Source organism: Primulina tabacum, chromosome 15 (genome assembly GCF_025594145.1).
Source record: "Primulina tabacum isolate GXHZ01 chromosome 15, ASM2559414v2, whole genome shotgun sequence".
NCBI classification, from domain to species: Eukaryota; Viridiplantae; Streptophyta; class Magnoliopsida; order Lamiales; family Gesneriaceae; genus Primulina; species Primulina tabacum.
The window spans coordinates 7,406,092-7,431,953 of NC_134564.1; the positions used below are offsets into that span (position 1 = coordinate 7,406,092).

Below are 25,862 nucleotides of genomic sequence, written 5' to 3' on the forward strand. Positions count from 1 at the left end.
GAGTTAATGAACTAATACTTGAGAAAAAAAATTCATGAAATGAGAAGAGTAAGTTTTTGGGTTGGACATATTGAGATATCGATATGATATTTTCAACTGCAAAGTGAGAAAACTTGATATATATGGAGAACCTTAGCCCGAAGGCCGGTGAATCAACATTAATCTTGAGGATCTCCTTATTTAAGGCCAAAAGATTGTGGCCACTAACCATAAATATAGCGTTTTCTGGAAGAAATAAAAATGGGAAACGTTCTAAAAAAAAGTTCATGGATCATTGAGTTTAGAACATTCTTGATGAGAAACTATACAACTTGGTGAGATGAAGTGTTTCAAGGCCATTTTATGTGAAATAACGCGATCCTCCATAATTTACGAGAAAGAGTAAAAGGGAGACGGGAGGTCCATCGCTTGATGACGATTAACGATGATGACGGGATAAGACGGGTCCTTGACAACTAAAAATTCTTTGGGAAGATATTGTAAAACTATGAGAAGCTCAAGATTTGAGACCATCGGTGCTTCAATGATGCTCAAAAATGGGAAGAGAAGTTCCTAGGCTGAGGACGATATCCCTTGTAGTTGAAGAGACTCGTCATGGGATGATAAGCGATTTTGTAAAAAATGACTAGATGTGGGGATCGAAAATTCTTTGAAAATGAAGGAATATGAGTGTTGGGTCAGTGACTCTCGAAAAGAATGTTGAATGTTTAAATCACCAAATTAGAGCATTGGGGTATATTAACGAGCTTAAAAATGTGGATAATAAGTGGAGATTTCATAAAAATATGAGGCAATAAAAATGTTGTGTTGCTCAAGTAAAATGGGATTACAAGCCACTTCTATATAAGTCATTCAATTGCCAAATATTTAATTTTTGTTAGCAGGTGGAACAAAATAGAAATAAGTTAGAGCTCCATTCTCTACAAAAATTAAGTAATATCTTTATATATATATATATATATATATTATTGATGTTAATTTACACATTAATTGTTGATCATTTATATATCCATTGCTACATAACCTAGATAGCAATTCTTCTCATGTAGATTATGGTGATAACTTGAAACTTTGTTTATTGTAATTAAATTTTGGGTTTTGGCATGATAAGTGTTGTTATATGTTGTGTATTATTTGGTCTTATATTATCTTTACATTGCGAGCCGTTGTAATATGGATCGGTCCTGTCTTCTCTTGGATCAAAATGACCTACTATGATGGTGTCATGGGTTAACTGAGAGATCCAAAAAAATGATTCTTTGGTATGATGTCAACAAATATACATGTGCTTTCTAAAGTAGTGAAAAAGTAGACAAAATAAAATGTGAGGTCTGTATACATTGTCTCGCCATTGAAGAGGTTAAAGAGAACTTCATACAAAAAAATCAAAATGTGCTTATGCTTGTTCTTCTACAAATTCCAGTTATTTGATTAAAGAAGTCGAATTAATCACCATTTGACATAATTTCGTGGTTGACACGCTCCTGTAAATTTCTGTACAGACAATTTTATTCTTGTTCTTTTAATAATTTTAGTACAAAAATATTTTAATTTCAATGTATTAATAAATTTAAATTCCATTTCCTGTTCTTGTCTAAACATTTTGATATTTTTTTAAAATAAAAAATTATTCTAAACATTTTGACAATTTATTTTCTAAAAAAAAAAAATCTTAAGATAGCTTATAAAATAGCCCTTGTAGGCTGTTAACTTAGGTGATTAGTGTCAGTCTTCTTCTACAAAGAATTTATTGTTCACAAAAGAATCAAATTCATGCTTCCGCAACTCTTCCGCGGCATACCCCAAGAAAAAATCAAATGGAGTTGAAGAAGAATGTGAAGCACAGTCTCAATTTCTTCTTATTGCTCGCAATCATCAATTTTATGTTACTGGATGCATATGGTGATTTGTGTTTTCTCTTCTTCTCTATCTCGTAACAATTGGGTTTATAGCTTGGCTCCTTGCTACTTTTTCTGTAGGCATTTAGCAAACCTTATCACTTATTAGCAGCTGTTCGTGTAGCAATTTTTTTGGGTTGCTTTATTTGTTATTAAGGATTAATTTTTTTAAAGCTTTATTTGGTTTGAAATATATATTTGGTGTCAAATATATGAAATTTCTTTTATTTTGGTGCTGATGACTCTCCTCTTTATCCGGGGTTTCTCTTAGTCAGAAGGAGTGAAATGTCTGCTCTGTATTGTTTTATCTGAATAACTGGTGGTTGTCTGTGGCTGGGGAATGGAGTTTTGAGTATCACTTTTCAGCAAAGTTCAAGCTTCAGAGCAGTTCGGAACATGATTGTTTCATTGAATCATAGTTCAGCCCACTCGGGCAGCAGGACATGTGATTGTTTGATTTAAAGTTGGTTAATTTTTGTTCCTCCTTTTGTATTTTTCTTTTCCTCTCTTTTGTTTTTCTTGTTTGTGTGTGGCTAAGTTTTCGCAGTATCTTTTAGTTATCTTCTGTGATTCAATTGTTCAAAATTTGTAAATGGTACATTTGAGAAGTTGTTTTGGACATGAATTCTATAAACTATTTTTGAATTTTCCAAAATCTGTTAAGAAGGCCTTTTGCTCGGCATTAGTGAATGTGACACCCTTTGGAGTTTCCACCTTACATCTTGTCCTGGTAGTAGTTTCTCTGATATTTTTCTATGCTTTGTCGTTAATAGGATTTGTTATGCTGGTCGTGAGGTGTACCACTTATTGCTGAAGAGACAACCTAGCTTCTATGTATGCATTGCATGTGCTGATTCTTTTGTTTAGAAGTTGAGCCTGGAATCGACTCTTAAATGGTTTTGTCCATACAATTTTCCCAATCGTTGTGTAATAAGATGTAGACCGGGAAATAAAGTCAAACTAGGGTCCCCATGGGCAAAGAAAATCTTCAGTAGGAGATGAACTGAGTAGTATGTGTCTCATTTTGATGACTATGGTATCTGGAAAAGATTATGATCCAGAGACATTTTAGCCTTAGCTTATTAACTTCATTATTCAGTCTTCGGTATTCATTGTTGTGAGACTAGAAGTTGCTAAATAATCATAAGAGTGAATTGAAAACCTATTAATTTTATATCAATGCTATTATGAAGTAATTATGAACTTTTCTGGACATTTTTGTAAATTCTCTTAAAAAAAGGTTTGCTTTATTAATTTTTTGTTTCATATATAATCAGGTTTGAGTCCCTAGTTGCAAAATATGTCTTGGGCCATGGGTGCAAGGCTCAGGATGAGACATAGATTTATACATATATGTTAAGAGGGTTGACCGACGATTTCGGTTGGGAAAAATTCTAGCAAGCGGACTAGGTCAAGTTATAGTAAATGGACGACAAGTCCAAGTATCGATTCCACAGAGACTATTATTTTAGTACTAAGATTTAAATTACTCGATTTAATCTAGGCAAACAATAATAAGTGATTTGATGATAATTTAAACTAGTTGAATTAAATTAAAATATGCTAAATTGATAACTAAGATCGAAATTTCAGAACAGATTGAAACTTGGGAAATTTTCAAATTCAACAAAATGACCGGGAACACACAACGGTCCAAACTTTGATTATTTTCACGCATTGTAATTAATAAATCACAAATTATCCGATGTCACGATGAAATTCCCTGAATTAACTATAAATCTATTTCTAGAATTTATAATCCTATTTACATTTAACAGTCCAATTATTTCTTATTGAATTTAATTAAACAAAAACGCATTATTCAATGAAGGAATCACAGCTGTCGCCTAAAATCGCACATTGAAACCGAATACTATTTCTATCGATTTAACCGTGTGTTGATTAATATTTTTGAAGCTAAATTCAATCTATTCTCTTTCGAGTCAAGATCAAAACAACAAACATGCAAATAATTGGCCAAATTAAAAGCACGAAAATTATGCAAGCATTAATCAATAACATAAAATTCATTCATAAATCAAATAATCCAATGAACGAACATAATCAATAGTTTGTCCCTATCGTGGTCCCGATCACAAGAAAACTACTCCATAAATTCAAGACTAGAAGAACATCTAATATTCGAATTCATGAATGAAAATAAGAAAATAAGAGAAGAGAAAATCTTAGCGATGGTGCGCAGATCTTGCGTGTAAAGTGCGCGGTTTGCTCTCGTTCTTCCAAGCCGTCGCCGCCTTCAAAAGTCTCCAAGTTCTCGCCTTTCTTCTCGTCTGAAAAAGTCCCAGCCAAAAGTCCTTTTCATGATCTAGGTTTTCTTTTTTATATGACTCCACAATCTCTAACAAATCTGAGTCTGATCTCAAAGGCACGGACCCCATGCATGCATCAGGGAAGGGGTCCGTCTAGACTCTGCCCAAAATTTCTTCTGGAACCGCTGGACACGGACCCCGTGTAGAGGTCCGTCTCGGGGTCCGTGTAAACTCTGTAAAATTCACTTTCGGATGCTAATGGACACGGACCCCATGTACAGGTCCGTTTCGGGTCCGTGTAGACTTTGTCAACATCTTCCCTCGGCTTCTGAGGCACGGACCCTTACACGGGGTCCGTGTATGGGTCCGGGTGTTCTCCTTATGCTATTTTTCCGGGTACTGCTGACATGGCGTTGCGACGCTTGACTTTTCTTTCTTTTTCTTTGGCTTTTATCATCTTTTGGTCAAACCTGCAAATGACAATAATAACACGAATTAAGCGCAAAACTCGGAATAAAAACGCCAGATAAGCACGAATAAGACAAAATAAAGTCCTTAAAATGCTATATAATTCGTGCTTATCAACTCTCCCACACTTAACCTTTGTTCGTCCTCGAACAAATCAAACATGAAATAAAGATGAGAAATATCTTAGATTCATAACTCAAGTAATACGATCAAAACTTCTCAATTTGTCAAACTCATTCACTCCCGGTCAAAAGATCATGCTTCGAATATCACAAGATTCGTTTTCATCACAAATCAAGATTCAAACATTACCCAGTAAAGATCAACGGAACGAGATGTGTGTAGTGTACAAGTCAGAATTCATACTCATCAACAGTTACTTGGTTTCAGGATCACTTATATTCATTTTTTTTTTCGAAACACCCCATATGCTTGACTTTCATACCCCTCTCTACTAAATGTTGAACGACGATGACTTGGTTAATAGGTCTTTTTAAGCTTATGACGTAAGGCCAAGGTTCACGGCTACAATAAAGGGCATGAGAATCAAAAGTGAGAGAAAATAAATATATTCCTGCAGCGCATTCATTCAACTTTCAACTCTTCACCAATCACTGTATTTTTATCAGCTTTAGAGCTCTTTCATCTCCTTCCTTTCTCATTGCCCTTCAACTTTCACCCACAGATTTTTCGGGTGTCTTCAATACCATACATTTTATAACTTTTTTTTTTTCAATAAATCCACTTCTTTTCATTCAAAGGTAGTTCAACAACTCCTTTAAATATGTCTTTTCCGCACATGTGAGTTTTGGAACATTTCAAAGCGCTCGAAGGGTTTATTTCTCTCAAACGTTCGGGTAGGATAAAAGTGTATAGGCTAAAATTCAGGTAGTTGATGTGGGACATTGAATAAATTACGAATGAGGTCTAATTGTGTGTCATTGACACACACCATTCGATTTTTTTTTTTAACATGCTCAAAAGGGGTTACTGTAGATAATAAATGATGCATCAGGTAGGCTTGAAAGGCTCAAACGGTCCAAAGATCGCCTAAATCATCCCTAAGTCACCATCGTTCGTATTTTCGCTTCAAGGGCTAATCAGACGAGTTCTAGAGATCGTTGTTCGATCTTTTTTTTTTTTAAATTCACCTAGCACCAATTTACCATTAATGAGCAAAAGTCTGACCACGTGCATGGAATGAAATGTCGATACAAAACTGGTTCATGTCTGACTCTCTCCTTGAAACTACGACTCCTCTCATTCAATACTAGTCATGAAACGATTTCCCGGATGATCCAAAATCTAACAAATTAATCCGGTTATCAAGTAAAACAAGGGTTCTTTCTCTAGATATAGTCTCATCCTACGTGAAAAGTGTTGTTAAGTGTTGTGCAACGAAGTGTAACAAAACTGACCCACCCCCACACTTTGAAATTGACACCGCCCTCAGTGTAAAGCGATGTAACATGTATTAACAAGACAGTTAAAGTAAACACACTTCCCTGGAAAAATGTCGAGTAGGTGGTGACAATGGGGTAGAGCGCAGCAATTCCTGAAAAGAACGACATCGAATGCACAAGAAAACGTAAAAAGGAATAGGAAAAAGCACTCAAGCACACGGATACAGCCAAAGGAGGATAATCATAAAGAACATGTCCCATAACATCAATACAATATATGAATAAAATGCGCAAATCTAGAAAAACGATAAAGTCCACCACAAGTTCTAGAATAAAAAGAGGCTAACTACTCATCATCTGATCCCAGCTCCAGGTCCTCCAAGCCATCGAGTGCGGATTTGTCCCAAGGTGGTGCATAGGCATCGTCTGAATGATGCTCGATTCGAGCCAATCGAGTGCATATGTCGTCCATGCAATCAAATAAGGTCGAGAAAACCTGACGTGGACCTCTCAGGGAGCGCTGTCGGGGAGGCAAACTTGCTTGAGGGCCAGCTCGGGCATCTAATGCCGCTTCTTCTTCCACACGATCTTCCCAGGCTCGCTCATCAATGGTAGGGGGAAACACTGGTGGGTCACGGGGATGGGGACTGATATGTCGACTCCCTGGATTACGGTACCAAGCACCCTGTCTGAAAATGAAGTACATGCCCTGCATGGCCTGGGAGTGAGCATCTGTGTAGAGGTGGGCAGGAGGGAAGTCTCACCAGTGAGATCGACGCCGTGGGCCGCCAGAATCCTGGAGATGATGATTGGGAAGGGGGCATATGGCGTCCTATTCTTCGTGGGATCAATGTGGGCGACTGATCGCATATGTGAAATCATAATCGACGCCACCGGAATAGCAGGAATGGCCCCCAATCCATTCAACATCTTGTCAATGATATAGAGATCCATATGGCGGACCTCATTGTTCCCGGCCTTTCTTGGAATGATATTTGCCCCCGTGAAGTAACAGATCAGACGATCCAGCAACGAGAGGGATGTCGGGAGGACGCTGGTGCGAGAACCGGTTTGGGATGTGAAGTATTGCAGACGGTTTCACGCAATAGGGATTCGGAATGTGATGTCTTACAAGAAAAGATCCAACTGGTTGAAAACTACTGGAGGCCCGTCATTGGGGACGTTCAATATAGTGGCCAGATAATCGCTAGTCAACTCAAGAGTAGTCCCCTTGACGTACGTACGGAGGTTTTGCATCCCGGTTTTGGCCTTTTCCTCAAAGTTGGCGTAGAATTGCCATACCAAGTCAGGGTAATAAGGCCTGGAGATGTCCAGAATAGGTCCCCAACCAAATTTCTCAAACTCAGCCCGGAGTGGCACCTCGTGGTCACTCCGTGGATGAATAGAACGTTCCACAATGACCGGATTTTCATGAAGTGCTGAGTACCACTCGAAGTTTTCTCGGCTGGTGAACCTGTAGGAATCAATTTCTAATCTGGCGGACCCAGAAGATGAGGATGCACCGGCCCGAGCACGCTTACCAGTATTTCGACGAGGAGGCATGGCGATGTAAGCGGCTAGATTCAAATACGCAACCAATGAAGCACAACAATCCCAACTTAGAAACACAATCCAAATTGATCCCAAACAACCAAAACAATACACGAGCCGATCCCAACGCAATGATAATAAATCAACACCCAAATTGAAACAATCTACGGGCAATAGGCTCCAATAACAATTCAACCTAAAATTAACCCAAAGTGATAATAAAGCAGCCCTTAAACAAGCAAAATCCGGCAATCCAACAATCGACGAACAAGCCGAGAAAACTTCGAGTGGTACTCGGCAATTCATGAAAATTCGGTCATTGTGGAACGTTCTATTCATCCATGGATTGACCACGAGGTGCCACTCCGGGCTGAGTTTGAGAAATTTGGTTGAGGATCTATTCTGGACATCTCCGGGCCTTATTACCCTGACTTGGTATGGCAATTCTACGCCAACTTTGAGGAAAAGGACAAAACCAGGATGCAACACCTCCGTACGTACGTCAAGGGGACTACTATTGAGTTGACTAGCGATTATCTGGCCACTATATTGAACGTCCCCAATGACGGGACTCCAGTAGTTTTCAACCAGTTGGACCTTTTCTTGTCAGACATCACATTCCGAATCCCTCTTGCGCGAAACCGTCTGCAATACTTCACATCCCAAACCGGTTCTCGCACCAGCGTCCTCCCGACATCCCTCCCGTTGCTGGATCGTCTGATCTGTTACTTCACGGGGGCAAATATCATTCCAAGGAAGGCCGGGAACAATGAGGTCCGCCATATGGATCTTTATATCATTGACAAGATGTTGAATGGATTGGAGGCCATTCCTGCTATTCCGGTGGTGTCGATTATGATCTCACATATGCGTTCAGTCGCCCACATTGACCCCACGAAGAATAGGACGCCATATGCCCCCTTCTCTATCATCATCTCCAGGATTCTGGCGGCCCACGACGTCGATCTCACTGGTGAGACTTCCTTCCTGCCCACCTCTACCACCACCCAGGCCATGCAGGGCATGTACTTCATTTTCAGACAGGGTGCTTGGTACCGTAATCCAGGGAGTCGACATATCAGTCCCCACCCCCGTGACCCACCAGTGCCTTCCCCTACCATTGATGAGCGAGCCTGGGAAGATCGTGTGGAGGAAAAAGCGGCATTGGATGCCCGAGCTGGACCTGAAGCTGGTTTGCCCCCTCGACAGCGCGCCCCGAGAGGTACACGTCAGGTTTTCTCGTCCTTATTTGATTGCATGGACGACATACGCACTCGATTGGCTCGAATCGAGCACCATTCAGACGATGCCTATGCACCACCTTGGGACAGATCCGCACTCGATGGCTTGGAGGACCTGGAGCTGGGATCAGATGATGAGTAGTTAGCCTCTTTTTATTCTAGGACTTGTGGAGGACTTTATCGCTTTTCTAGATTTGCGCATTCCATTCTTATGTTGTTATTGATGCTATGGGACATCTTCTCAATGTTTATTATTATTTGGATTTTCGTTGAGTGCTTGAGTGCTATTCCTATTTCCTTTTACGCTTTTTTTTGTGTACTCGATGTCATGCTTTTCAGGAATTGATGAGTTCCACTCCATTCTCACCACTTACTCGGCATTTTTCCAGGGAAGTGTTTTTGTTTTAACTGTCTTGCTTATTCATTTTCATCACTTTACACTGAGGGCAGTGTCGAATTCAAAGTGTGGGGGTAGGACAGTTTTGTTACACATCGTTGCACAACACTTAGCAACACTTTTCACGTAGGATGAGACTATATCTAGAGAAAGAACCCTTGTTTTACTTGATAACCGGATTAATATGTTAGATTTTGGATCACCCGGGAAATCGTTTCATGTCTAGTTTTGAATAAGATAAGTCGTAGTTGCAAAGAGAGAGTCACACATAAACCAGTTCTGTATTGACATTTCATTCCATGCACGTGGTCAGTCTTTTGCTCATAGAAAGTGAATTGGTGTAAGGTGAACTTAAAAAAAAATAATAAAATAAAATAAAAAAACAAACAAACCTAGAACTCGTCTGATTAGCCCTCGAAGCGAAAATACGAACGATGATGACTTACGGATGATTTAGGCGATCTTTGGACCGTTTGACCCTTTCAAGCCGACCTGATACATCATTTATTGTCTCTAGTAACCCCTCTTGAGCCTGTAAAAATCGAATGGTGTGTGTCAATGACACACAATTAAATCCCATTCGTAATTTATTCAATGTCCCACATCAACTACCAAAATTTTTACCCTATACACTTTTATCCTACCCGAACTTTGAGAGAAATAAACCCTTCGAGCGCTTTGAAATGTTCCAACACTCACATGTGTAGAAAAGACATATTTGAAGGAGTTGTTGAACTACCTTTGAATGAAAAAAGTGGATTTATTGATTGAAAAAAAAAAGTTATAAAGTGTATGGTATTGAAGACACCCGAAATATCTGTGGGTGAAAGTTGAAGGACAATGAGAAAGGAAAGAGAGAATAGAGCTCTAAAGATGATAAAAGTACAGTGATCGGTGACGAGTTAAAGAGTTGAATGAATGCGCTGCAGGAATATATTTATTTTCTCTCACTTTTGATTCCCATGCCTTTTTTATTGTAGCCGTGAACCTTGGCCTTACGTTATAAGCTTAAAAAGACCTATTAACCAAGCCATCGTCGTTCAACATTTAGTAGAGAGGGGTATGAAAGTCGAGCATATGGGGCGTTACGAAAAAAAAAATGAATATAAGTGATCCTGAAACCAAGTAGCTGTTGATGAGTATGAATTCTGACTTGCACAGTACACATATCTCGTTTCGTTGATCTTTACTGGGTAATGTTTGAATCTTGATTTGTGATGAAAATGAATCTTGTGATATTCGAAGCATGATCTTTTGACCGGGAGTGAAGGAGTTTGACAAATTGAGAAGTTTTAATTGTACTACTTGAATTCTGAATCTAAAATATGTCTCATCTTTATTTCTTGTCTGATTTGTTCGAGGACGAACAAAGGTTAAGTGTGGGGGAGTTGATAAGCACGAATCTTATAGCGTTTTAAAGACTTTATTTTGTCGTATTCGTGCTTAACTGACGTTCTTATTCCGAGTTTTGCGCTTAATTCGTGTTATTATTGCTATTTGCAGGTTTGACCAAAAGATGATAAAAGCCAAAGAAATGAAAGAAAAGTCAAGCGTCGCAATGCCATGTCAGAAATACCTGTAAAAATAGGAAAATAGCACAAGGAGAGCACCCGGACCTATGCACGGGACCTATGCACGGACCCCGTGTAAGGGTCCGTATCCTAAAATCCCAAGGAAGGAAATTCACGAGTCCACACGGACCCCAAGACGGACCTCTACACGGGGTCCGTGTCCAGCAACATCCGAGAATAAAAAAATTAGCGTACGAAGACGGACCTTATTCCGGACCCCTACACGGGGTCCGTGTCCACCATCTCCCGGAAAGAATTTTTATTCGAACGTACACGGATCCTACACCTGAGGCTTACACGGATATGCTTAGAAATGTACCTTCAAAGGAGGATTTGTTCTAATGATTATAGTTTTTAGAACTTTCTTCAGAAAAGAAGAAGCTAAAGTGAGATAATCTTGATGCCTATTTTGATGAAGTGAGAAAATAACCTTGGGGATTAAAAAAAAACTCTTGACCATGATCATGTTCTTATGTTTTGGCAAGTTTTTTGAATCCTAAGAGAGGACACAATATAAGCATCATCATCACGTATAATTATGATCCACGTGAATAGAACTCCATGTTTAATAGTATTTATTTGCAATGGAAGGAACATCAAATATCAATTGAGTTATTTATGGTGCGAAAGCTATCGAAAAATTTTCAACTGCGCATAAATACATCTTGACCTTCAAATATTATCGATAAACGCAGGTAAAACCAGTGAAGTTTGCATTTCTCAGGGTGGTCGGTTTCCCAAATTTGCAAATGAGGGTAAACCACCAAAAAAAGCAAGCAAGGGCCATAAGGATATGACTCTCTGCCGGGTTTTTCGCAAAAGGAGTTGCTGTGATGTAGCACAGACTCATCCTGCTTTATTATCCATTAGGAGGCTTGCTTCATCTGGGGAAGCAAGCCAAGATTGCTTGCAATTATGGGAATTCCTGGAATGTTCTATCTGTGATCCTCTGGTTGGTGTGCAGCATGGACCTCCTTGTATATGTATTTCTTTTTGCAATAGAGTGTATGAAGCATGCTCAACTGCATACTTTTCTATGGATGTAAAGACACAGGTTTGTTGTACTCTATTTTGATCTTAAATTTTTTTCTCATATTTTAATATATTATAAATTATGGAGATGCTCTAGTATGGTTGATATGATTGTGTTTTTTTGATGGGGGAGATACATCTAATGTGAGCATACCTCATTGAATGTAGATGCACGTTTCTTTGAAATGAAATATAACAAGTGAGAGTCTGAGAGCACTGGCTTGCTGTTTTTATGTTTTGGACTTGTGTTGAGTGGATTTGCCTTGATGACACTTGACCGAAGAGATCTTAAGTTGTAGAAATTTATTGCTCAAGCATTTGCATATGTTACCTTACTGATACTCAGCAGATTTTATAGCTCATTGGAAAATTACGTGGCAGGTCTTAGCACCATGTGGATCAGGCGACTTTGTTTGTGGTAAAGCTTCTGAATGGGTTTCTAATGGAACAGAGCTCTGCCGTGCCTCAGGTTTCTCGGTCAATCCATTTGACGATCCTGAAGAAACATCATGCTACGGTGGGAAGGGTGGTCTGGATTATATTACTAATTCGTGGAAAACTTCACGTTCCCAAGTTTTACATGGAGATCAAAGTACTGGGGTCCTAGAATATTTGAGGCAGTGGATGATTAATATGCCGGTTAATGAAAGAGTTTCTTGGGCTATTGGCGGGATGGTTCTTACAGCTGGAATTTTGTTTGCAAGGTCAGGCAATTTTTTGCATACTTGTAAAATTTCTGCATTTTCTTTGTATTTTTCTGAAGAGAAAAATGTAGTTTAAATAGATGTGAAGCCAATATGGAAAACTAGGCTTTCATTAAACTAGTTTAAATATATGTTGACCTACCATCAATTCTTTTTGTCGTTTTTTTGCCATGTTTACTACCCTTTAAGCATCTCTAATCTCTTTAATTAGACTAATTTGGTGTTTGTTTTGATTATTTAACAATGGAAGTGGAAATTCCTTTTAGGCAAGATCAAGAAATAAAGAAGCTAAAGAAATTTGAGATGGTTTAGGAAATTGGCTGGTGTAGGCAGGACTACATTTACGACTTGTCCATTTGAAATACCGGATGAAAACCAGCCTTACGCTCTCCTTTATGATTCATGCAATTGGAACCATAAGTTTATATATATTTTTAATTAAAATTGATGAATAAGATTTATGGAGATTTGTTTTTCAACAAATTCAAAATTTTCACATGATATTACACTAGTTGAAGGCTTTACATCGTCTGTAAATATTTCATTGGCTCATTACACTGGTTTAATGGAGAATGCAGTAAAAGGAAGAGCCACAATCAACGTCAGAAGCAAATAGCTGTTCAACGAAGGGCAAAGAAACTGGGAACAAAGATAAATTATGTGTCTCCCATTAGTCAAGAAAACAGAGGAGGAACTGGAAGATGAATCAGGGCCTATCTACAATAGTTTTCGTGCTTATGTCTTCAGGTTTGTCACCCAATTAATCATCAGAAGACTTATTTTCTTATCCTTTACCTTATGAGTGAATTATATTTGATAAAGTAAAGAATATAGTTTAGAATTAGTTTTGGTATTATTTTGATGCATCCTTGATATGATTTAATGTGAATTAGTGATAGAAAATATTTTCAATGATATTTATCCAATAAATCTGACTATGAAAAGAGGATTATCTAGTGAATGTAGATTTTAATCGATGGAAATCTTATTGAATTTCATATTCTTCAAAAGTGAAGGATTTCAAGACTTTTTTTTTGGGTTAGGGAATCCATAGCCCTTACATTTTGGGTGCGTTTAACGCAATATCGTATGAACAACACCAGTCGGATAAACCGCACTAAGCAAGTTCTGTGATACAGGCTCAATGAAAAATTGTTGGTAGGGGAAATTGAATGTACGAGAGATATGCTAAATGACAATTTTAATACTTGAATCAAAGAATGCATTCTATATTTGTGATAAGTTGTTTATTAGATAAATGAGACGGTTAGGTTGCTTGAATGAATTTCTAGGTTCATGCCACCTCAAGATGTATACTAAATGCCTGTGTATGTTGATTTAAGAAATAGGAAGACTAACTCGTAGTCTGCTATAGTTGTTCCTATAAATGTGATTCCTTGGACATGTTTTCAGAAACCTTTCAAAATTGTTTTATAAATAATATTCTTTTTTTAATTATGTGAGTATTTAACATTTCCAGAAACAGCTGAACATTATCGAACGATGTAGAATACATAGATAAACTGGGAGTCCTATGTTTCGAATGCTATGCATTTGGGCATTTCTGGTTGATACTCACGGGAAATTTAGGGTCCGCTCCCAGCAAGTGTCACTAGTGTAGACGCAGGGTTTTGAAATTGTCCTGAGCCTGAAATCACGAAAAAGACCGTTAAAGGGGGTCAGGAGGGTGTCCTGGCGTAGCCCCTCCGATGCTCAAGTCAGTGACTGAGGATATATAGGGGGAGCAGCTAAGGGTGCTGCTGAAAACAATATAGTGAATCCAATATCATACGCTCAAACATGGTATTTATAAGAGAATACCTGGGCCCTTGATGGGCCTGTCTTCCATTTGGACCAGGGATGGGCCAGGGATAATGGGCTCATCCATGGGGTATCACCAGTCTCCCCCTCCCGAGTCGAACTGAATCGCAGGTTCGAAGTTCGATTAGTCGTGCTGTCCTCGGGTTACCGGGTGCGAGTTGTGCATTATCTTCCAGCCTTTCGTCAGTCCCCAAAAATTTGGAAACAAATCAAATCGTAATCCTAGCACCGCTTCATCATCACCTCGCCATCACCCGAGCTACCGCTTCATCCCGCGCGCCGGCCCCGCCTCGCCCAAGCTACCGCTCCACCATCGCCTCACCCGGCGCACCTCCTGCTCGCCCAAAGCTTCACCCCCGCTCGCCCGGCGCACCTCCTGCTCGCCCAAGCGCCACGCTCGCCCAAAGCTTCACCCCCGCTCCCCCGGCGCACCTCCTGCTCGCCCAAGCGCCACGCTCGCCCAAGCTTCACCCCAGCTCGCCCGGCGCACCTCATGTTCGCCCAAGCGCCACACTCGCCCAAGCTTCACCCCAGCTCGCCCGGCGCACCTCATGCTCGCCCAAGCGCCACGCTCGCCCAAGCTTCACCCCAGCTCGCCCGCTCTCGGCGTAGCGGTCGCCCAGCACCGCGCGCAGACGCTCGCCCGGCGCCATGCTCGCCCAAGCTCGCCCTGCGCCGCGCATCCTGCTCGCCCGAGCTTCACCCCAGCTCGCCCGGTGCACCTCCTGCTCGCCCAAGCGCCACGCTCGCCCGCCTTCTGCTCTCGCCATCGCCTGCCGCGCTTTCCTCTCGCCCTCTCGACGCTCGTCTGCCATCACGCCGCATTCACGCCCAAGCACCTTCTTCGCTCTCGCACGCTCGCCCAACCAGCGCACGCTCGCCCATCACACCTGCTGCCTGCTCGCCCCGCTCCCTTCACCTGCTCGCCCCATCCCCTTGTCAAGTCGACCTGCCGAACGCACGCTCGCCCGAGCACTCGTCCAGTACGTTGAGAATTTTGATACATTGCCTTGCGAATGGTTGTGTGATTTCTGAAAAATTTTTATGGGGGCGTTGCCCCCACACCCCCGCGACCTGACCAGGCAGGTCGAACCCCGTAATTTTCGCAGTGGCAAACATTGTTCATTAACGACAAACGAAATAAATTTTTCTAACACAGTATGCCCTCGTCGCCCCCATCTTCAAGGTCCTCTACTAAGCTTTTGAAGGGAAATAGTTTCCACTTCCCCGTGCCCTTGACTCCTCTGCTAACATAGTTCATAGCAGGAAAATAAAATTCAACACCTCCACCCTCTAACTCCTCTGCTAGGTGACGCCATAGCATGAAAATAAAATTCAACACCTCCACCCTCTAACTCCTCTGCTAGGCAATGCCTTAGCAGGAAAATAAAATTCAACGCACCCACCCTCTAACTCCTCTGCTAGGCGATGCCTCAGCAGAAAAATAAAATCAACACCTCCACCCTCTAACTCCTCTGCTAAGCCGGGCCTTAGCAGGAAAAATCAAACTCTCACCTCATCATCTCATAACTCCTCTGCTAAGCTGGGCCTTTGCAGGAAAATAAAATCAACACCTCCACCCTCTAACTCCTCTGCTAAGCCAGGCCTTAGCAGGAAAATAAAAATTCAACACCTCCACACTCTAACTCCTCTGCTAAGTCGGGCCTTAGCAGGAAAATAAAAATTCAACACCTCCACACTCTAACTCCTCTGCTAATCCTGGCCTTAGCAGGAAAATAAAAATTCACCACCCCCGCCCTTTAACTCCTCTACTAGGCAATGCCTTAGCAGAAAAATAAAAATTCACCACCTTCATCCTCTAACTCCTCTGCTAAGCCGGGCCTTAGCAGGAAAATAAAAATTCAACACCTCCACATTCTAACTCCTCTGCTAAGCCGGGCCTTAGCAGGAAAATAAAAATTCAACACCTTCATCCTCTAACTCCTCTGCTAAACCGAGCTTTAGCAGGAAAATAAAGTTTCAACGTCTCCACCCTCTAACTCCTCCACCCTCTAACTCCTCTGCTAGGTGATACCTTAGCAGGAGAATGAAAATTCAACGCCCCCACCCTCTAACTCCTCTGCTAGATGATATCTTAGCAGGAAAATAAAAATTTTCTTCTACACGCTGCTCCTCTACTAGGCGATGCCTTAGTAGGAAAATAAAATTTTTCTTCTACACGCTGCTCCTCTACTAGGCGATGCCTTAGTAGGAAAATAAAAGTTCTCTTCCACCCCAACTCTGCTCCTCTGCTAGGCGATTACTTAGCAGGAAAATAAAATCTCTCTTCCACCCCAACTCTGCTCCTCTGCTAGGCGATGTCTTAGCAGGAAAATAAAATCTTTCTTCCACCCCAACTCTGCTCCTCTGTTAGGCGATGCCTTAGCAGGAAAATAAAATCTTTCTTGCACCCCAACTCTGCTCCTTTGCTAGGCGATGCCTTAGCAGGAAAATAAAATTTATTTCATCCTCACAATACAACAACATCCATGAACTTAATATAAGAACTTGGTTTTATTGAATTTCAACTGATTACATGGGAAAATGCAAAGATGAAATACATCAACAATAAATTCAAGAGTAATATTTTCTGAGGTGGTAAGCACTTCAGGGTCTCTTTGTAGTCTTGCCCTGCGCTTTCTCCAACTTTTATGCTCCTCTTATACCTTCACAGGACAAAGTTACCCACTTAGAAGCTTCTTCGAATGACTCTACAACTGCAAGACTGAGCTCAAGCTTCCATTCGAATGCTCGTGACCTCTCTTTTCTTCTTCCTTCACGATTCTTTCATAACAACGACGTGCGACTTTTTGGTCCCCGCACAGGACTCCAACTCCTTTTCCCACAGGAAACTTAAGCTTTTGATGATAACTGGAAGCTACTGCTCTAAAATCCTTCAAGGCTGGTCTTCCTAGAATTCCATTATACGCTGACGGGGTATCTACTACAGTGAAGGCTATCATCTTTGTTACCCGCCGAGAATCAGTTCCCAAGGATAGGGGAAGAACAATCTGACCCAAAGGCAAGATGACGTGTTCTGCAAACCCATACAGCGGGGTGGATATCGGCTCAAACTCAAATCCTCCCATCTTCATTCGATCCAACGTGCTCTTGAACAAGACGTTCACAGAGCTTCCATTATCAATAAATATTCTCGCCACATCATAATTGGCAATGGTGGTCGTTACGACAAAGGCATCGTTATGTGGAGTCACAACGCCTCGGAGGTCTTCCAGCCCAAAGCTGATGATGGGGTCTTGTGGTAAGTCTGCACCCCTATATATCTCAAAGTTCTCCAACCTTCTCCCATGTGCCTTCCGAGCTCGCCCAGAGTTTCCATCAGTAGCACCTCCTGAGATCATATGAATCATTCCTCTCGTAGGGTGGTTATCCTCATTCATTCCCCTCCTCGGTTCGACGAGCTCCTGAGAGACATCTTGACATCGACCTTCCCCTCTCTGCTCCCCGATCCTCTGATTTATCCATGGAGGGCCTTGACCACGCCTAGGGGGCGAGCGAGACCTTTGTCGACTCCTGAATGAGGATCCTTCTCGTCTATCCCGTGAAGGCAATCTAGCACTGCACCCAACCCTTCGCGACTTCTCCCACCTCCCCGCGGGCTCCCTCACCTCCATCACCTCGTCCCGACTCCTATCCAGGGGAACATGGGATGAGAATTGTCTTCTACTACTAGTTCTGTCTTCCTCTCTTTCCCCCGCACCCCTCTTCCTTCCTCCTTTCTCCGCTCCCTCAACTCTACTTCCTCCGGGCCATTTCTCCATCCTTCTGTACCGTTGGGCATCTTCCAAGTTTACATATTTCTCAGCTCGAGCCAACAGATCATCATAGCTCAACGGAGGCTTCTTGACCAGCGACTTGAAAAGCTCCTCTCCCCTCAGTCCTTGTGTGAAGGCACTTATCATGATGTCAGGGGTAGCCGCTGGTATTTCCAGCGCTGCACTGTTGAAACGCTGGACAAATTCTCGCAAAGTTTCATTCTCTTGCTGTTTCATCACGAACAGGCTCAAATAATTTTTCTGGTGCCTCTTGCTGCTAGCAAATCGGTGCAAGAAGGCAACTGAGAAGTCCTGAAAAGAACGTATAGAGCTGGGCTGCAAAGTGTTAAACCACTGCTGGGCTGACCTCACCAACGTGCCCAGAAACACCCTGCACCTGACTCCATCCGAATATTGGTGCAACAGAGACGCATTCTCAAACCTCCCCAAGTGTTCCTCGGGGTCAGTATGTCCATCGTACTCTCCCACATTCGACTGTCGAAAATTTGGAGGAAGCCCTTCTTCTAAAATGGTTAGTGAAAAAGGACTTCCTCTCTTGGGTGTCGGCGCTCTGCTCCCCAACTGCTGCCTCAACATCTGTATTTCTTTCCACATCTCCTCTATCTCCGGATTCTCCTCACTTGGGAGGGTTCGCGTCTCCTCCCCCCTACTCTGACTGCCCTCCACATTCTCCTCTTGCTCCTGGCGAGCGGCTTGCTCTTCTACAAACATAGACTCTTTATTCCTCTTCATTGCCTCATCCACTGTCCGGGTGATAAATTGGCCCAACTGTTCCAAAGTCAAGTTCTCAACATTCTCATTGGGATGGGTTTGCTCGACCCTTGTATCCTGAAGGGGCTGCTCGGTTCTTGTCTCTAGACGAGGTTGTTCCTATCTCGTCTCGAGACGCGGTTGTTCCTGTCTTGTCTCAACATGAGACTGTTCGGGTCCCCCTTAAGGACGCGATGATGCTGAGGTAGCTCTTCTACTTCCTTTCCTGCCTACCATCTCTACGTCTCAACTCAAGTTTTCCCACAGACGGCGCCAAGTGATACTCACGGGAAATTTAGGGTCCGCTCCCAGCAAGTGTCACTAGTGCAGACGCAGGGTTTTGAAATTGTTCTGAGCCTGAAATCACGAAAAAGACCGTTAAAGGGGGCCAGGAGGGTGTCCTGGCGTAGCCCCTCCGACGCTCAAGTCAGTGACTGAGGATATATAGGGAGAGCAGCTAAGGGTGCTGCTGAAAACAATATAGTGAATCCAATATCATACGCTCAAACATGGTATTTATAAGAGAATACCTGGGCCCTTGATGGGCCTGTCTTCCATTTGGGCCAGGGATGGGTCAGGGATAATGGGCTCATCCATGGGGTATCACTGGTGAAGTCACAAAGCCGAGGCTGGGAAAATTTAAACATAGCAGCTCTTGAAAATGTATTTCGTGTTAACCAAATAATGCTTAGTCACACAGCAATCTTGAAATTCCGATTTATCTAACGACGGTTAAGAGTGTCGATTAGAATTTACAACTAATTTTCTAAATAAGAGATGACGTTATCGATAGATTACAAAACCAATCGGTGATCGGCGTTATCAAGCATCAACATCTATTTGAATAACTACTTGCAATACGTATATATATGATATAAATTTTTGACAAAAACCAATAGACATGAATTATTTTTATATAGGAGCAAGTTCCTCCACACAATGATGGATGTTTTTCTTTCCTCTTGTTTGTTCTGCAGGTTTGGCGCTGCCAGGCTTGTGCTTCTAATTTGTCCCATCAGATTCCAAGAAAATGAGACAGCTTAATTTGAGTCACCAATAGGGCCAAGCTGTCTGTATTTATTATTTTGTTTGTGTTTTGTAATCTTGTGGCGTCTTCCATTAGATTTTGTTTTTATACATGATCTAAAAATTTCGATCTTTATTCATACGTGTGGAGTTTCAATTTGTCTTTGTCGTTCAGGACGAACATTGTTCCATCCCTTTTATTTGATTGCAAAAACAGACACGTAATGCTTGGCTCCATCTATATTCCAACGGGTGTGTAACTCTGGTATGATTTCCCTCACATCTTTTTTATTTTGAATTCAGTTGATATATTGTGTGGACGTCTGGTATTAAATTATATAGGGACCATGATGCGCGTGAAGCAATAACCAATTTGAAGAGAGGATTTATAAAATTTAATTGAGTGAAAGGAAATTTGGCAGTATTTCAAAAGATATGATTTTTTTTTTAAGAAAACATATATAAAAATAGTACCATGATCGGTTTTTTTTTATGGTGCTAGAGAATTTGGTTTGTGGGTAATTTGAAACTAAAGTTATAACATGAAAATCCTAAGCCTAGCTTTTCTAGTCTCCCTCCTCCTCCTCCCCGCCCTATCGATGGCCGCCTTTTCTGCAGCTTCGAGTCCCTCCACGTCACCTAATTCCACAGATTTCATCCGCACGAGCTGCAACACCAAACGATACCCAGAGCGCTGTTACAACACTCTAGCTGGCTATTCCGACACAGTACATCAAGACCCAGCTTTATTAGCCCGTGCATCCATCTTTATGAGCTTCTTCAAGACCAGAAGCATAGCTCTCTATGTCGGCAATCTCTCCCTTGAATCTGGAGCCAGTACATCCAGAGAATCCAGAGAAGGAGATAACCCTCGTGCCTCGGCTGCCGTTAGTGACTGCTTCACACTTTTAAGCGATGCTGTGGATCAATTACGTGGTTCTCTCCGACAGATGGTTGTCCTGAATGGCAGTAGCGAGGACATGAAGTACGGGATGATCAATGTAAGAACAAATATGAGTGCCACTGACGGATGATGATACTTGTACCGATGGTTTCGAAGAGATGGGCGATGAACCGCTGGTGAAAGCCGACGTCTGTCATCGGATGGTGGAAGTGAAGGAGGTGACTAGCAATGCATTAGCCCTGGTGAATAATTTTGTGAAAAAGATGTGGCCTACTACAGTTTGACTCTATGTGCATGTATGTGTGTTTTTTTGTTTTTCTTTTGAAGGAATGTATGTGTGTTGATTTATGTTAAAACTATTTTCTAGCTTGGTGTAGATCTATAAGTTTTTTTTTTATATACTTAATAAAATATAAAAATATTTGACATATTTATATAATATTTTGTTTTTATTTAAGTATTTTTGTGTTTTTTTATTTTAAATCAAGTTTATTTTATGTTTTTGTATTTTTTTTTAAGGTTATGGGAATCAGGATCATGAAAAGAGAATAGCTCTTCGGTTTCTTGTCTTGTAAATGAGTCTACCAATGAATATCAGGCTCCTAATCAGATTGCACCAAGTTTCGTATATTCGATCGAATCTGCAAAACATTAGTATATTGAAAGTTGCATGTGAATTCGATAATAATGTGATGTATATTGAGTAATAATAATGACTTCGCATGTGCAACTAGGAAAACACATTTATTTAAAATACATTTCTTGCTATGGCCAAAGACTCCTTGTACTATTAATTTATCATATCACATAAGATATCTTCACACGTAGACAAACGGTAAATCCACGATTATAATATATTTACTCCTACGTATTTCGAAACTACACTCAACCTCAACACCTGATGACCCTCAATAGAGTCAGTAAACAGATCAAAGTACATGCTAGTACATAGAGCATCTACGTTGTCTTGGGTCAAAGGACTAATGGTGTACAACTATAACCGCGAACTATTCCACTCGATATGTAATAACTACTTGGACAGTCCGAGGGAGAGTTGTTCAATGCATCATCATATGATCACTCATCTATATGAATGGACATGTCCATGCCCTTATCAATAAAACACGACATTTACATCACAGACACTAGTCTCAAGCTCAAGCGACCTTTATCCTTATCTTCAGCGGTTGATTCGACTAGGAACCTGTTTAAAATATATACACGTCCTAATAAGTTTCATGATCTTACATTGAGAGACAGACTTCGTGGTACCTTTTGCATATTCAATGACTTTATCTATACAGCTTGTATGAGTATACAAATAAAGTATATGTTATAATTGGATAAAATCATGAAATATTATTAAAATAAAGATTGTTTTTACATAAGAATCAATAAATCCCAAGTCACAAGTTGACTCGATAAACACCTACTCTAACAAGCTTAAGGCATTCCACAAACACGAACTAATTTGCGTCCACATTTTGATGGGGGCAGAACACTGGTTAGATATCCAACCTCCAACAAATATTTCATTCTTCACCCACAGCATCGTTGGGAAAATTAGCATTCAACACGAATTTTTTTGTAAAGAGCACGTGTGTCAGTTGTCAAATGATGCCAAATTGGAAACAAAAGAAAAGAAATTTTGATTTTTAATCTAAACGAGATGAATGCCTTGATTGACGTTAGGTTCTAGCATCACCAGATTTAGATGCTTAAAAAAGAAAAAGACGAGGAATTGCTTTGCAGACAATTCTATTACGAAAGACATTAAACATATTTACAAACTGAGAATAAGTGAAACAAAGTGAAAAGATTATTTCTAAACGCTAGAAATTTACATAAAAGCTACTTGACATTAAAACATGAAATCGAAAAGTATAAATGTTGCTGAATTCTGAGAAATATTGAAGAGAGTATTTTGCTGAATTTGTGATGTGTGGAGTTGATCGTGTAGACTTTTTCGGTTTCCATTTCTGTTAGTATTTATGTTTATTTTACTAGTTTAGTGGTTAGTTACCACCACTACTTTTTCTTTTGGGTTTTGTTATTTGTTGACTTAGTATTTTCAGCACATTGTTGGTTTGTTTAGATGTTGGCTATTTTCACGTTTGTTCAGTTATTTCTATTTTTTTTTTGGTAAGGCTATATAATAGCAAAGCTTGTGATTCAATAAAGTGAATTTCCTCCAGATTCATCTGTGCTCTTTCTTCTGCTTCTATTTGTCAACATTTGGTATCAGAGCACGGTTATAGGGGCCTGATTAGCTAGAAGCAGCAGTCTTCTACGTGTGATGACGACAGAGAGTTCATTTGTCCAGCCAGCTGTTCCGAAGTTTGATGGCTACTATGATCATTGGGCAATGCTCATGGAAAACTTCTTGCGTGCAAAGGAATATTGGGGACTTGTAGAGAATGGAGTTCCTGCAATGTCTGAAGGTGCTGTTCTAACAGAATCACAGAGAAAACACATTGAAGATCAGTAGTTAAAGGATTTGAAGGCAAAGAACTATCTGTTTCAGGAATTAGATCGTTATATCCTAGAAACAATACTAAACAAAACAACTGCGAAAGATATATGGGATTCTATGAAGCGGAAATATTAGGGTACCACACGGGTGAATCGTGGAAATTTGCAAGCTCTGAGGAATTCTTCACATGAAGCAGGGAGAAGCTGTGAACGAATATTTCTCTCGTACTCTTGCAATTGCCAACAAAATGAAAGTCAATGGTGAAGACGAAGGAAATACTGCTATTGTTGAAAAGATTTTGCGATCTATGACTTCCAAATTTGATTATGTTGTATGCTCCATTGAATAATCTAACGATTTAGACACTCTAACCATAGATGAGTTACGAAGTAGTCTTCTGGTACAGGAACAACGCATGAACTCTAATGTGTTAGAAGAAGAACAAGCTTTGAAAGTTACTCATGGAGATCACTCCGGAAGCAGAGGTCGTGGTCGTGGAAATTATAGAGGATGAGGAAGAGGACGTAGCAAGAGATCTTTTGATAAAGTCACAGTGGAATGCTATAATTGTCACAAGCTAGGACATTTTGCATGGGAATGTCCAACCCGAGACAGAGGCAAACTATGCAGAAAATCAAGAGGAGATGTTGTTAATGACGTTTGTGGATCTGAATAACATCAATAGAGAAGATATGTGGTTTCTTGACTCTGGATGCAGCAATCATATGTGTGGAAAAAAGGATTACTTCTCAGAATTCGATGGAACTTTTCGAGATTCAATGAAGCTTGGGAACAACACAAAAATGTCCGTATTAGGAAAGGGGAATATAAGGCTGAAAATGAATGAAATGACACAGATCATCACCAGATTCTTTTATATTCCTGAGTTGAAGAACAATTTACTGAGTATTGGACAATTACAAGAAAAAGGGCTTACCATTTTGTTTCAACATGGAAAGTGTAAGGTGTTTCATTCACAAAAAGATTTGATTATGGACATCAAAATTTCAGCAAATCGGATGTTTGTATTGCATGCTCTATCCCAACCTATTTCATCTGCTTGTTTTAACACAATCACAGAAGACATTTTGCAGCTTTGGCACTGTCGATATGGCCACTTGAGCTTTAACGGCTTAAAGACTCTTCAACAAAGGAAGATGGTGAATGGATTACCAAAATTTCAGCCTCCCTCTAAACTATGCAAAGATTGTTTGGTAAGAAAACTACACAGGGCTTCAATTCCAAAGAAAAGCAATTGGCGAGCTGCTGAAATTTTACAGTTAGTACATGCAGACATTTGTGGACCGATTAGTCCAATCTCAAACAACAGGAAAACGTACTTGCTCACTTTCATTGATGATTTTAGTCGAAAAACATGGGTCTATTTTTTGGTTGAAAAATCAGAAGCGTCTGATGTTTTCAAAAGATTTAAGATTCATGTTGAGAAGGAAACAAACTCATTTATTAGAATTTTGCGTACTGATCGGGGAGGCGAGTTCACATCCCAAGAATTTTCAAATTTCTGTGATGTTCATGGCATACGACGACAGTTAACATCTGCATACACGCCACAACAGAATGGATTTGCAGAACGCAAGAATAAAACCGTTATGAATATGGTTCGTAGTATGCCCTCAGAGAAAAAGATTCCAAAAACCTTCTGGCCTGAAGCTGTAAATTGGACCGTGCATATTTTAAATCGAAGTCCAACTTTTGGAGTACAAAACAAAACTCCTGAAGAAGCTTGGGGTAAGTTCAAACCTTCAGTTGGCTATTTTAAAGTTTTTGGATGCATTTCACATGTTCATGTGCCTGACAACAAAACAACAAATCTTGATGATAAAAGTTTCAGTGGTGTTGTTGGGAGTTAGTGAAGAATCAAAGGCTTACAGACTCTATGACCCCATTTCACAAAAGATCATAATCAATAGGGATGTTGTGTTTGAAGAAGACAAGAATTGGGATTGGGGATAATAAGTATCAAGAAGCTATCGTTTGTGATCTAGAATGGGGTGATGATGGGGAAGAAGCAATTGAGCATGGAGAAGAAAGTGATAATGATGCCATTGAACAAGAAGAAGAAAGTGATGTTGCAGCCACTGAATCTGATTTAGCCACTGAATCTGATTTATTGATACAAAACAGAGACAATCCTTCCCCTTCAAATGCAGTAGCCAGAAATAGAAGGCCGCCTGTTTGGATGAGAAATTATGAGACATGTGAAGGACTTTCTGAGGAGGAGCGAAGTCCAACTTGCTATGTTTGCAGCTGCCGATCCAGTTTATTTTGAAGAAGCTGTTAAAAGTGAGAGATGGAGAACAACTATGGATGCTGAAATGGAAGCAATAAAGAAAAATGGTACATGGGAATTGACAGAATTACCAAAGGGAAGAAAAACAATTGGAGTAAAGTGGGTTTACAAGACTAAGTTTAATGAAAATGGAGAAGTAGAAAAGCACAAAGCTCAGCTTGTGGCAAAGGGTTACACACAGCAGTATGGGATAGATTATACTGAGGTTTTTGCACCTGTGGCACGTATGGAAACAATTCGGTAGG

The 25,862-nt window shown here is 40.5% G+C and overlaps 1 protein-coding gene and 1 pseudogene across 1 annotated transcript; both read left to right on the top strand.

Moving 5' to 3' along the window:
- Positions 1 to 1,709: 1,709 nt before the first annotated feature.
- LOC142526655 (folate-binding protein 1) lies at positions 1,710 to 20,110 on the top strand. Its single transcript, XM_075631177.1, has 5 exons — positions 1,710 to 1,902; positions 11,495 to 11,853; positions 12,213 to 12,535; positions 13,114 to 13,282; positions 19,881 to 20,110. The coding sequence occupies exons 1-4, from the start codon at positions 1,818 to 1,820 to the stop codon at positions 13,238 to 13,240; spliced, it is 894 nt and encodes a 297-aa protein (XP_075487292.1). The 5' UTR covers positions 1,710 to 1,817; the 3' UTR covers positions 13,241 to 13,282; positions 19,881 to 20,110.
- Positions 20,111 to 20,314: 204 nt separating this feature from the next.
- On the top strand, positions 20,315 to 21,248 carry LOC142526656 (pectinesterase inhibitor 9-like; annotated as a pseudogene).
- The last annotated feature ends 4,614 nt before the right edge of the window (positions 21,249 to 25,862 follow it).

Bases quoted from the DNA above. Each gene is read 5' to 3' on its own strand.
- LOC142526655 (XM_075631177.1), top strand. From the start codon at position 1,818: ATGGAGTTGAAGAAGAATGTGAAGCACAGTCTCAATTTCTTCTTATTG. The intron at 1,903-11,494 runs GTGATTTGTGTT...CGATAAACGCAG, and splicing joins TATGTTACTGGATGCATATG to GTAAAACCAGTGAAGTTTGC. The intron at 12,536-13,113 runs GTCAGGCAATTT...TGGAGAATGCAG, and splicing joins GCTGGAATTTTGTTTGCAAG to TAAAAGGAAGAGCCACAATC.